The sequence below is a fragment of the Medicago sativa genome, chromosome 8 (genome assembly GCF_051527215.1).
Source record: "Medicago sativa cultivar Bolivia chromosome 8, Bolivia_mono, whole genome shotgun sequence".
Lineage (NCBI taxonomy): Eukaryota > Viridiplantae > Streptophyta > Magnoliopsida > Fabales > Fabaceae > Medicago > Medicago sativa.
Window position 1 is genome coordinate 25,571,702 of NC_140756.1, and position 13,520 is coordinate 25,585,221.

The 13,520-nt window shown below is 33.6% G+C and overlaps 1 protein-coding gene and 2 long non-coding RNA genes across 3 annotated transcripts; 2 read left to right on the plus strand and 1 right to left on the minus strand.

Moving 5' to 3' along the window:
- Positions 1-883: 883 nt before the first annotated feature.
- LOC146897893 (uncharacterized) lies at positions 884-1,901 on the plus strand. Its single transcript, XR_015023853.1, has 3 exons — positions 884-1,060; positions 1,320-1,439; positions 1,798-1,901. It is a non-coding gene; the product is annotated as an uncharacterized LOC146897893 (long non-coding RNA).
- A 549-nt stretch (positions 1,902-2,450) lies between these two features.
- Positions 2,451-4,948, plus strand: LOC146897894 (uncharacterized). The gene is made up of 3 exons (XR_015023854.1): positions 2,451-2,751; positions 4,734-4,854; positions 4,935-4,948. It is a non-coding gene; the product is annotated as an uncharacterized LOC146897894 (long non-coding RNA).
- Positions 4,949-5,906: 958 nt separating this feature from the next.
- LOC146897895 (16 kDa phloem protein 2-like) lies at positions 5,907-7,827 on the minus strand. Its single transcript, XM_085738511.1, has 5 exons — positions 7,681-7,827; positions 6,897-6,962; positions 6,667-6,793; positions 6,258-6,372; positions 5,907-6,162 (listed from the first exon to the last, which is right to left on the minus strand). Exons 1-5 carry the CDS (start codon positions 7,745-7,747, stop codon positions 6,091-6,093), a joined length of 447 nt encoding a protein of 148 aa, XP_085594637.1. The 5' UTR covers positions 7,748-7,827; the 3' UTR covers positions 5,907-6,090.
- Positions 7,828-13,520: the final 5,693 nt, after the last annotated feature.

Below are 13,520 nucleotides of genomic sequence, written 5' to 3' on the forward strand. Positions count from 1 at the left end.
TGCAGTTGTGCTTGAGCAGGAAGTCTCTTGATTGTGTTCTTGAGCAAAGGAAGTCTCTTGCTTGTGTGCTTGAGCATTGGAAGTCTCTTGCTTGTGTGCTTGAGCATTTGTAATCAGATATTACTCATAGTGAAATCTCCTTGGAAGTGCAAGGGGGACTGGACTACTTCCGGATTGTGGAAGGAACCAGTATAATTGCTTTGTGTCGTTCTTCTTCTCTCTCTCTCTGTTTTATTCCGCTGCATTTAGATTCTGATTATCACTTCAGAAGCTGTCTCGCTTAGCTTCTGATCAGTGTGTTCAGTTTTTAGGAGAAACGAAGAATTTTTCTAAAACACAATTCAACCCCCCTTCTTGTGTTTTTCTCACCTTCAAAATGTCGTTTGACACTTTTTAGATCAGGTTAATTACTTTTTAAATCGATTCAACTGATTTAAAAAGTTTTTTGAATGATACTTAACTATCGCTGAAATTATTTTGGTATTTTCGGATAGCTGGGGAGAAAAAATGGAAGTGAAAAGAGTAACTTTTTTATTTTATTCTATTGTTGCTTTTATGCTTGACATAGTTAAAGGATTCATTTTTAGTTATAAAATACAAAGGCTCAATGTTCATATAATACAAGACTTAAGACTTCAAATGAAAATGCTAATGATGGAAGGACCACACTAACATTTCTAGTTAAATAGCAGCATAAATAGCAATATATTAGTAGTATAAAATTATTTATAAGAAAATTGTGGGGGGTGGGGGGACCATGGCCTCTCTTGACCACCCCAGTCCCTCCGCCCATGCTTAAGGATGAGAAATTCTCAATTTCCCAACCCAATGAATCATTAAACATGCATTAAACATGCGGTGTCCCAAAAATATATGGTTTTGGACTAAGCTATCAATGACAACCTGGAACATCAATCTTATGTTTCTTTCTATTTCCAATTCTTGGAATCAACTAAAATAAGAACTCCCATGGTTTCCAGTCCCAGGAAGACATCAGCTGCCTTGTCACTTCCTGGGGGACCACGCCAATCAAGCTCGGGTTCGTTAGCTGCTGATCATGGTAAATTTCTGAACAGACATTTTAAAATGGATATTGTTTATCAATACTCCCTCCATTCCTGTATAGTTGTTGTTTTAAGGTTATTTACACCTACCAAAAAACCCAATAAACTGTTAGTTTTGATGAAATTATGTCTTTTCCTATTGCAAGCCTTAAATTGTTGTTATCTGATTCCACATATTTCTCTATACACTAAACAGTTAAGCATGTTATTGACAAAACAATAGTTAATGTTATCGTCAATTTGTGTTTCTTTCAGATTCAGATGATGATTCTAAATCATCCAGCACAGGCAAAAGTGGTGATGCGGAGAAAGACGAGGAATCTGTGCCCAAGAAGGATTGTGCTGTCTTTACTGAGTTGGGAACTGATGCAGCAGGTAAAAGATAAACCATCCTGTTTCCATTGGATTTATTTTCATATACTCTTATTTCATTGTTTTTGTTTTAAACTTTAGAAAGGTCTTGACAGCGCTTATATGATTATATATCTATACATTCAAAATCATTTTGTTGGCACTTTTTTTGGATGAATTTTTACAAACAGAATGTTACAATTTACTTCTAATAATGAAAAAGCTAATATCATATCACTGTTATTAATGGATGCTTGAAATTTTTGCCACGTCTTGGGTAACTTTTAAATTGAAAAAACTTATAACAGAACCATTCCTTTGCAACTTCAAATATGAGTTAAGGAATGTAATAATTGACAAATTTTTCATTTTCATATGGCAGTGGATCAAAACACTCAGGAGAGGAGGATGAGTAGAAGGCCGAAGATAGCCAACATTAAAATATATCATTTATTATAATACTATAATACTATTTTCATATGGCAGGTCATTCCTTTACTATTATAATAAAAAATATATCATTTATTAAAGTAAAATCATATTTTTACCATTATTATTATGTTATTTTATAATTTATTATGTTATTTTATTTTTATTTTTTTATCAAAAATATTTTATCATTTAAGTCTTAGAGTCATCTTTCAAACAAAAAATAGTCTTAAGAAACCAATGTCCAAAACAGAGCAAGCCCAGTTTTAAGAGGCCCATGTTCAAAAAAGAACAAGCCCAATCTTTAATAACCCTAGTGTTGTCACGTAGCAACATGTCCCTCCTATCTTCCTTCAGCAGCGCCGCTTCTTCCTCTTCTTCTCTTTCTCTTCACCCCTTCACACAATTCTTCTGTGATGCGAACAAACGCGATGATTTCACGATTTTCCGATCTTCCTCGGTGCGTAGCACGCTCCGCCATCTTTTTCGATCTTCGAACCGCTCTAACTCGGCAGTCATCTTTCAAACAAAAAAATAGTCTTAAGAAACCAATGTCCAAAACAGAGCAAGCCCAGTTTTAAGAGGCCAATGTTCAAAAAAGAACAAGCCCAATCTTTAATAACCCTAGTGTTGTCGCGTAGCAACATGTCCCTCCTATCTTCCTTCAGCAGCGCCGCTTCTTCCTCTTCTTCTCTTTCTCTTCACCCCTTCACACAATTCTTCTGTGATGCGAACAAACGCGATGATTTCACGATTTTCCGATCTTCCTCGGTGCGTAGCACGCTCCGCCATCTTTTTCGATCTTCGAACCGCTCTAACTCGGCGGAGGCTTAGTGGCGCGTGAGATCGTACGATCTCACTATCGATATCCCGATCTAAACAACCATGAATGCAACAACCCTTTCAGGTTAGAAGTAATTAATCATGTTATTTACCACATAAACCCAGATCCAATTTTGACAAAAAATAAATAAATCAAGGTCCAATACGCGTTTTTGATTCAAAACATTATAAACTTTTATCTTCAGTTAGTTATATAATTTTTATCTTCAACACAATATTCATTTTTATTTCCCTATTTGCTTTTTATTCCAAACAAGTGTTAATGGTTAATTGTTGTATGGAGCGGCGGCATGATCCCAAGTCACCTACTGAGCTTGCGTTGAAGCATAATCCTGTAATATCTTTGAATTGGACAGATGAAGAAGATCGTGCTCTTAAAGAAGTGCTATCTATGTGAGTTATCTTCTCTTTAACTATTGTTCTATTTATCTTATTAAAAAGCTTAATCTTGGTTTAACTATTAATCCAATTGGACTAGAGAGTTGCGACCTTGTGAGTGAGTGAGATGAGGTTGATAAGGGTGGTTTAGCTGCAACCACTTTTACGATCCAGTACAAATAGGTGAGATTTTTAGGTTATGTGTACTTGGATGGAGACTAATAATTAGTCTTCCTAGTGGTGAATTAGGGGTTTTAGGTTACATTTTTCATTATAAAACAGTTGTCCAAATTAGGGTTTGGAGAAACCTAAAACCCAAATTCACCACTTAAAAGACTAATTATTAGTCTCCATCCAAGTACACATAACCTAAAAACCTCGCCTATTTGTACTGGATCGTAAGAGTGTTTATCAACCTCATCACCACTCACTCACAAGGCTGCGGCTCTCTAGTACTATTGGATTAATAATTAAATCAAGACAAAGTTTTTTAATAAGATAAATAGAACAATAGTTAAAAGAGAAAATGAACTCACATAGATAATGCTTCTTTAAGAGTATGATCTTCTTCATCTGTCCAATTCAAGGATATTACATGATTAAGCTTCAACGCAAGCTCAGTAGGTGACTTGGGAATGCGCCGACACTCCATACAACAATTAACCATTAACATTTGTTTGGAATAAAAAAAAAAATAGGGATAGAAAAATGAAAATTGTGTTGAAGATAAAAATATATAACAGACTAAGTGAAGATAAAAGTTTATAATGTTCTGAATCAAAAACGCGTATTGGACCTGGATTTTTTGTTTTTTTTTGTCAAGATTGGACCTGGGTTTATATGGTAAATAACATGATTAATGCTTCCCTAATAAAAACGGTTTGTTCTTTCATAGAAGTAATTCTTGACTTGGGATCCATCCACCAGTCTCCTCCTCTTCATCGTAACTTGTTCATAGTTTCTCTGCAACCAATAATTGAGAGTACATTTTCATAGGGAGAAAAATGCACATAAAAGTATGAAGAAAAATAACAAAAAACAGGTTCTACAGCCTTAGTACCTCAGGTGTAAACTGAGAGCCACCTTAATCTCTCCACAATATTCTTCATCCTTCACAAGTTTGTAAGAATTCTCTGGAAGGCTACCCTCTTCAAACACTGCCTCTAAAGGGATTCTATAGACAGAATGAATGCCAAAATTGCAAATTACAACTTTCTAACCTCTTTTAAGTGTACATTTTTTAACTAAACTTCTGCAGTGTTGACTAGTTTTAACTTAGTATTTTTTCATTCGCTGGTGGTTTGAATTCCGCTACTTTAACTACTTCAATTCCTTTAACCCTTAGGTCAAACCATATTCACCTTGTTCGCAACATGCTTTGGTATGTCGTACGCAACCCTTGAAGTATTGCCTATGTAGGAGGTATATATAGTCGACATCGGTTGATACTCAACTTAGGGGTTGAGTAACTCAACTCGTTTGAGTTAAGGGATAAAACATGTGTATGAAAGTGTTCGAAAATATTAGATGTTTTCAAGCTTCAAAATACCCTTGTTAGAAAATGTGAAAGTTGCTCAAGATTCAAGCTTCTACTGTTTATATATGATTTTGAGCTAAGCAATCAATGACAACCTGGAACATCAATCTTATGTTTCTTTCTATTTGCAGTTGTTGAAATCAACTAAAATAAGAACTCCCATTGTTTCCAGTCCCAGGAAGACATCAGCTGCCTTGTCAATTCCAGGGGGACCACGCCAATCAAGCTCGGGTTCGTTAGACGCTGATCAGGGTAAATTTCTGAACAGAACCTTTAATATTGCAGAGAACAACAGCCTAACACAGCTAATACAGATTCAATCTTGATCGCAGAGACATCAAAAACCTTGATGTTGCGACTCAGATGATTTTTTGAAACCTTGGTGGCACACTTCAATTGTTTTGTTCTTAATTGAAGTCTACAAGACAATTAGTTAAGTTTGTGTTTCTTTCAAGATGAGACTTTTCACATTTCAAAAACTTATAAAAGAAACATTCATTTGCAACTTCAAATTTGGGTTAAGGAATGTAATAATTGACAAATTTTTCATTTTCATATGGCAATTGATCAAAACACTCGGGAGAGGAGGATGAGTAGCAGGCCGAAGATAGCCAACACACTGTTGACAGGTTTCGTTCTGTCTAAGGGAAAATAAGGGAGAAGGAAGAAGAAGAAGAAGAAGAAGAAGGATTAGGCAATGATTAGATTCTGACATATTTCTCACTCAGTACTCTTCTTTGTGACATGCCTCATTGTATTACTCACTGAATTCCATTTTACCTTTTATCTACTTTATCATAAGATCTCTCTAGTGTACTTGCTGCTTGAGTAATTTCACCAATAAAGTGAGTTTTTATTTCACCATTCTTCTCTGTACTGTGCTTATTGTTTCTGTTAATCATAAAAAATTGGTGCTTCCATCTCGACGTCAATGACAGAAAACACCCGCTTCAAAGGTGTCTAAGCTGATCTGAAACATTCTTGAACGCATGGACCAGCGAGAGGCTGAATATGACCACAATTGCGCCCTTGATCTTGATTATTTCAGGTTAGAAATGTCAAGCTCAACTTCCCTCGCTTCGACGAACGGATGTTTGCAGTGGATCTTTACGGCTGAACAGTTTTTTTAACTATTACGCTACCAGTGAAGATCAACGCCTGACAATCGCATTGATCCACCTTCAACATGACTGATGTTTTACAGTGGATCTTTAAAGCTAAACAGTTTTTTTAACTATAACGCTACCCCTAATGATCAACGCCTCACAATCACATCGATCCCCAAAAATATAACAAGGCTTATCTTGAATAAGTTTTAGTGCATAAAATTAAAATATTATTTCAGCATAACATAAGGAAAAACAGAATTTTATCAGATCATCACACACCAGAAAATTCAGAGATTAAAATTCTTAAAAGATACATTTTTCTCTTCTTTCATCCATGTAATTCTTGATTTGGCAGATATGTAAATATCCTTCATTCACTTCAATAGTCCCTAGCCGATTGTTTCCATCCACCAGTCTCCTCCTCTTGATTGTAACTCCGTTCATAGTTTCTCTGCAACCAATAATTAATAGTACATTTTAAAAGGGAAAAAATTCTGCATAAAAGTATGAAGAAAAATAACAGAAAACAGGTTTCATCCTTATTACCTCAGGTGTAAAAGTGAGAGCCACCTTAACCTCTCCACAATATTTTTCATCCTTCACAAGTTTGTAAGAATTCTCTGGAACGCTACCCTCTTGAATCACTGTCTCTGAAGGAATTCTATAGACAGAAATGAATGCCAACATTACAAATTATAACTTTCTTACCTTCTTTTAAGTGTAAACTAGTTTTAAGAAAAGAAGTGTACACTATCAATATAAACTAGTTTTACACCAACATTCAACTTTTTCAGTTATTTTAAATTGCAGCAAGAAAGTTGGTTTACCTCGCAATATCATGAGTTCTTATTGAATATCGGTGTAATTCTATTTTACACTGACAATGTATCTCAATTTAACTCGAAAGAAGACAAATCAAGGGAAAATTTGCAAGTATAAGAAGAATTTAACTCACATTACTTCTCCAAGATTATCATCAGCACTATAGTTGTCCTTTTCCATTATCTTTAGATTGAGCTCAGCAGCAGTGTCAGAAACAGTGAAAAGAAATGTTTCATTCCATTGAGGGTTGGATCCAGCACCTGATATTATTCATAATATAGTAATTAAGCTACTAGAGACAAAAAAAGAATAAAACAAATAAGAAAATTGATGTTATGTTTGTCATAAGATTCAGAAATGTACCTTCTTGCACAGTACTCTTGTGCTCCTGTGCCCTGTAAGTGAGGATCACATAAGGATCTATGCTAGCTGCTCATTCAGAAAAAAGATCAAGACTTTAGAGGATCATATCTAGAACAATTTTAATAGTCAAATTGGTAATTCAACATTATTATATGATTTTAGTTTTTTTTTTTGAAAAAAAGGGTATTCGTTCATATATATATATATATATTGATAGAGTACATCGAATACAGTCTCGGATTCAACATCGCTAAAACGAAAAAAAGGATGAATCTGCAAACAAACTCGCAACACCCAATTTAATAGCATACAACGACAAAATGTTTACAAAATAATATGATAAAATCAAACCGGAATACTCATGTCTAGGTTATGCAATGCTGACAGCTAAATCATTGGTTGAACCAATAATTGATTAAACGTGATCTTTCAATATGAATCAAACGGACACTATAACAAGCCGGAAAATCAAACAACGTTGCACCACGATGACGATCAACAATATGGCCGACTCGTGAATTGGACTATTATATGATTATAGAATTTATAGTTACAACTAATTAGAAGAAATTAACAAAGAAAAAGTCACCTGAATTGATTCACTAAATCAGGAATGAAAAATAGACTCAATTAACAAGCTTTAGGAACAACAAATATATAGATCGGACCAACTTAAGATCAAAAAATTTCTATAGATTAATTTGATCACAAGATTTCACACTTTTGGATCCATTGATTGATGCAGAAATTTCAATGAGAATGTACATAATATTACTTTACTTACAGAGAAAATCATTGTCTTCAAGGCCTTTAGCACTGATCAAAACAACTTCAAGCGTTCCACGAGGCATCTTTCTCTGATTTCAAAAACTCTAAATGGTTAAGAGCTTTTGATTATGGATTATTATCTCTAAAAGGTTCAATTCACTGTACCAAAAAAAAAAGCCTGAATCAGTGTATATATAATAGTATTAAATTGAGTTGGATTGGATCCAACTTTTTTCCTTTTAAATGTTGAGTCTCTTTTCTTTCTATACTAGTATAGTGACCCGTGCTAAGCACGGGAAATAAAAAACTTTTTTGATCAAATGAATAGATTTTATATTATGTTATCTTAAAGTTATAAGTGTGGTTATAATTTAAATTTGATATGGAAAAAATATCATCTTAATTTTGTATATATTTTGAAATATCTAAACATTGCACATAACGATTAAAGTATTTGGATTTATACTTATACTAATTATTTGTAGTATAAGATGTACTCATTGTTAAACTTAACACATGTAATATTTTTGCAAAAATACGCCGACGTATTGTATATTATTATTTGCTGACATAATGTATTTTATTAATCATAAAAACTAAAAAATTTGTATTTTTTTTATATAATAGTCAGTGTCAGATATACACCAAGTCTGTGAATACAAACGTTAATTTTTTTTAAGGGTGTGTATAAATATAGTTTGGGCTACAAAAACGCTGATTGTTATTTGTTTTTATTTTTTACAAAACAAATGGTCTAATGTAAATATTGTATTTTAGAGTAACAACGATGTAAAAAAAAAAAGTTTCGCGTATTGTTATACCTGAAAAGTGCATCAATTGACTGAAGAACCGGTTATATAGAAATTGCATGTCTTGTAATGACCAGTACGCCTTACAAAGAAGTTAAAAAAAATGACTTCCAAACAATACGCAACTTTAGTTTTCTAAATTATAGCAACAACAATTCTAAAACATAACCAATGATCATACTTTTTGAAAAACTTACACAACATTTGTGGTCTCCTTGCAAACATTATTATCTTCATCCAAGATGAGCAACTTCAAACCTTTTTTAGAAGTAACTCGAGAGACAGCGACATAAAGTTGTCCATGCGTGAACACAGGCTTAGGAAGATAAATTCCCACTCGAGATAAAGATTGACCCTGACTTTTATTTATTGTCATTGCAAAACAAAGCGTTAATGGAAATTGTCTGCGCCTGAATTTGAAGGGTAGTCCTGGATCACTCGGAATAAGATTCATCTTGGGAATGAATATCTTGGTACCTGCCCTTTTTCCTGTAATTACGGTAGCAGCTATCGTGCTCTTCCCTAGATGTGTGACTGTTAGCCTCGTACCATTACACAGTCCATTGGCCTGATCGACGTTTCTCATCAGCATAACTGGACATCCCACCCTTAGTTTCAACCAGTGATTTGAAATTCCAGAGCTCTTAATACCATTAAGAAATTCTGTAGTGAACCACTCGCTCTCAACATCAGAATTTTTGCCCGATCGAAAAACATAATCAGAGCTTAAATACTCTTTCTCTTCATCTGGAATAAGTGACATCATATATTCGTTAACATGCTCAACTGAATCAAGCGTTGGTGCGAGTATTCCCCATTCTTGGATATTCGTTAACATGCTCAACTGAATCAAGCGTTGGTGCGAGTATTCCCCATTCTTGGAAAAATAGGGGGTCACCAAGGTTACCATTCAAATTGGGATACACTCTATAAGTGACATCAACAGATTTGCTGTGTGTGATATGAGCAAATCTTCAGGAATTTCTACCTTCATTTCACCATTCTCATCCGAAGCGTCGTTGCCGTCTCCAATTGAAAGTATCCACTTGCCAAAATTAGCAATTTCTTCATGATCTGCAGGTATCGAAGATGCACCCAATCTCATATTAACAGTAAGCCTCAACACCTTACAATAAACCCATATCTTTGATGAATTGACTGAGGCATCAACAATATCCTGCCTCATTCCTTTTCGGACAACAGGCAATATCTGCCTGAAATCACCACCTAAAACTACTGTCATTCCACCAAAAGGTCTAAACTCGTTTAGGGGATCAATCTTGGACATGATATCACGCAATGATCGGTCAACTGCCTCAAAACACCATCGGTGCATCATTGGAGCCTCATCCCAAATTATCAACTTTGCAGCACGCACCAGGTCTGCCCTAGGACTATCCTTTTCCATCGTAACCGATGTTGCCTCATTAATCTCAATAGGGACTGCCAGCGTCGAGTGTGCGGTTCTTCCACTGGTAATAGAAGAGCCGCTATACCGCTGGATGCAGCATTCAATACAAATAACCCTTTCGATCTAACAGCAGCCGACAATGTTTTCCACATAAAGGTTTTTCCAGTACCACCATAATCATATAAGAAAAAGAATCTACCGTCGTCAGAACCAACATACTCCATGATCTTGTCATGCACACATCTTTGTTCATTAGTAACATATCAGTGTGTGTCTTTTCCAGTTCATCTTTGTTGTAATTTAGCTCATCAACGATAAGCTTGGTTGTGAAAGTTGGCATGTCTGCTGCGTTTGGCCTGGGCATAGATTTGAAGTCAGTAAGCGACCGTCCGTTTTCCTGAAGCAACATTTCAATTTCAATCAAACACAGGTTCTTCAAGTCATCGTCACCTATACGCAGATCTGCATATTAAATGTAAAGTCATGAAATTAATATTAACACCTGAAGAAAAATGATAGCAAGAGTATATATGCAATGCAACCTTTTCAATGAAATATCAAGGAACTTTATATTATTTTCCTGGTGTAATACCCGTGCTAAGCACGGGAAATAAGCGTACTTATTTTTTTTTACTCAAGAAATTAATTTATTGATTAATGTTTAATAAAATTTATTTTAAATTGAAAATTAAAATTAATTTACTCAAAGTTAGTGAATATTTAAGTTGTTTGATATATAAATCAGTATAAATTATAAAGTTTTTTTGACAAAAAATATAACTTGTTATATTGTGTAGTTTTTTTTAAAAAAAAAATATATACTATATAGTTGTATTAAGATATTTGTTTTTACAACTATATTTTATTTTTAATTAGTATTTTTATCCGAAATAATAAATTGTTTCGGGTGTTGAGTAGTTCAAATGATTTGAGTTAAGGAATAAGGAGTTGGATCTCTCCAACATAATATAAATCTAACAACTGATTAATATATAACATTCGTACAATATACAATATGTACCCTAAATAGCTTATGTCATTATTATATTCCAATTCATTCCACCATTTTATTTTATATAAATACATAATGATGTGATTGATTTATTTTTTTCAAGAAAAATGATGTGATTGATGAACTTCAATAAATCGGTTGGGAGCAATAAATTCAATCCACAATTAGAATAATTTTTATCTAAATTTTATTTATCCTTGGACCAAACTTCATGTTACTATTTCCCTTTCTTTATGAACCAGAGAGTTTTTTATTATTTTTTTTTGAGGAATTTATGAACTAGAGAGTTAAAAAATGTGATTGATGTTAATAATCAACATCAATCATTGTTCCTTAGAGTAGAAACTAGAAACTAACGTCTGTTTATGTTGGTTTATACAGACAATCTACCTTCTTATAAAAATACAAATGTTATATTATCTTATCTTATAAATATTAAAGTTCTAAATGATGCTGCACCATGTGTTTTGGCAAATTGTCCATTGCTTATCATATCTAGGTGGCGGGTTTCTTATATAATAATTACATTCATTGAATCATTGCAAGAGTGGAGTATGATTTTTATAAAAGGGAAACTAAAACTAAAGAATATGGATTATGTTATAAAATAAACTATAGGCACAAGATTAAAGATAAAAGCTTATGTATTATCTTTACACTAACATATATGAGTCTTACTTATAGGACATAAAATGAGCAAGTAAGTAATTAAAGTAATTAAGGACCACTAACTATTCATTCACTAATTGAGGTTATATGAAGGTGGAAGACTACGGATAGACAATCCACTAACATAATTATTCTTAACACTCTTTTGGATGTATGTCTCATTAAAATCTTACTAGAAAAAAATCCAATGGAAAAATTTTTCTAGTGAAGAAAAAAGAGTACAATATCCTTTTACAGACTACACTTATTCTCCCCCTCGACAATTCAACCATCTTTGAGATGGCGAAGGCCAATTTTTTTTTTATTAGTTGTTCAAAAACTCTGCTTGGGAGTGACTGTGTGAAAAGGTCTGCAAGATTATCACAATAACGAATTTGTTGAATGCTTATATAACCATTCTTCTGAAGATCATGAGTGAAAAATAATTTAGTAGAAATTTGTTTAGTTCGATCTCCTTTAATGTAACATTTCAACTAAGCAATAAATGCAGTAGTATATTCATAAATAATTGTCGCATTTATTCTCCCGATAGATAAACCACAACTCGCTTGTATGTGTTGAATTAGAGACCTTAACGAAACACATTCTTGACTCACCTCATGTAGTGCTAAGAGTTCATCATGATTTGATGATGTTGCTATTATGGTTTGTTTCACATATGATCTCCATGAAATTAAATGGTTGTATTCCATTATGAATATCTGACAAATAACCTGCATCGGCATAACATTGTAAGAGAAGTTTTCTTGAATGCAGAGAAGGGTCTTCTCATAGGCATAGGTGCGCCAAGTTCCAAGTTCGATTCCTCCGTTGTCTTAATGAACGACAACCTCCATTTCTCCGCCATCCTGATCTTATATTCAGTCGATACCCGCTGCCATCGCTACATCAGCACCGCACAATAAGTTTTTTTTTTGGTGAAGAAACGGCACAATAGGTTCGTACTACAAAACTCGCATGTGCATTGTGACAACAACAACATTTCGAAAAATGAACGATGCTTTTTTGTTGTTGTGTTTCAGATTGGTTTGTTTAGTTTGGATATGAAAATTACTATTAATAAAATTGTTATGTTCACAAGTTCTAACTCAACTGACAAAAATTCTAAAATTGTTATACCGAACGTCTTGGCCAGAGTTCGAACCACGACTCATCCACTTATGCGTGTGAGAGTTCCTAATGACTGTTGTCATTTCATCTTTCTAAAAAAATTTAAAACTTGGCATGCTATGCAGATTCCAAAAATAATCTAGAACTCACCTTGTAAAATTAATTCACAATTGATACGGTAAGTGCTAGTCAACTTCTAGCCCAATTTCAAATCCGTAATGCAACACTTTTCCAAACTTGAGGTGTGCGATTCTCACCACTATACTAATTGACTAAAAAAAAATTCACACTTGATTTTTTAGAGTTTTTCATTATTATATTTTGTCACAATTTGTAAAACACCGGAAATATCAGTGTTTGGTTGAACAAAATGTATGAGCAAGAATTTGATTGTAGTAATAGGTTGAACAAAATGGATTAAGATATTTATTGAGTTTTCTTGGGTTCTCATTTGAAAAGTAATTTGATTTTGATTTCTCGTTGTTAATGTAGCATTGTAAGAGAAGTTTGTGAAGAAGATTTCCTTCTTAGACTTGGCTGGGTTTTGATGATAACAAACATACATCACAAAAGAAGAAAAACCATGGAGGCTCAATTTGAAGAATGAAGACAATGGCACTTAAGCTTCATAGTTATATTTTTGTAAGTATGGTCCTTATCTTTGATTTATCATTCTTAACTTATGGAACAACTTAGAATGCTCAGAAAATAATTACAAATATTTTTTCTAAGTCCCATATGATGCAATACTAAAATCTCTTGAAAATAAATCACACACTTACAATGATTTTATTTAAATGTGATTTTGCATTAAAATGTTTTTGTATAAAAAGCCATAATTGATT

What these genes read in the sequence shown, in the direction of transcription:
- LOC146897895 (XM_085738511.1), bottom strand. Translation starts at nt 7,747, where the DNA reads ATGCCTCGTGGAACGCTTGAAGTTGTTTTGATCAGTGCTAAAGGCCTT. An exon ending in CAAGAGTACTGTGCAAGAAG is followed by an intron (nt 6,794 to 6,896) that starts GTACATTTCTGA and finishes GAATAATATCAG; the next exon opens with GTGCTGGATCCAACCCTCAA. An exon ending in GATAATCTTGGAGAAGTAAT is followed by an intron (nt 6,373 to 6,666) that starts GTGAGTTAAATT and finishes TTCTGTCTATAG; the next exon opens with AATTCCTTCAGAGACAGTGA.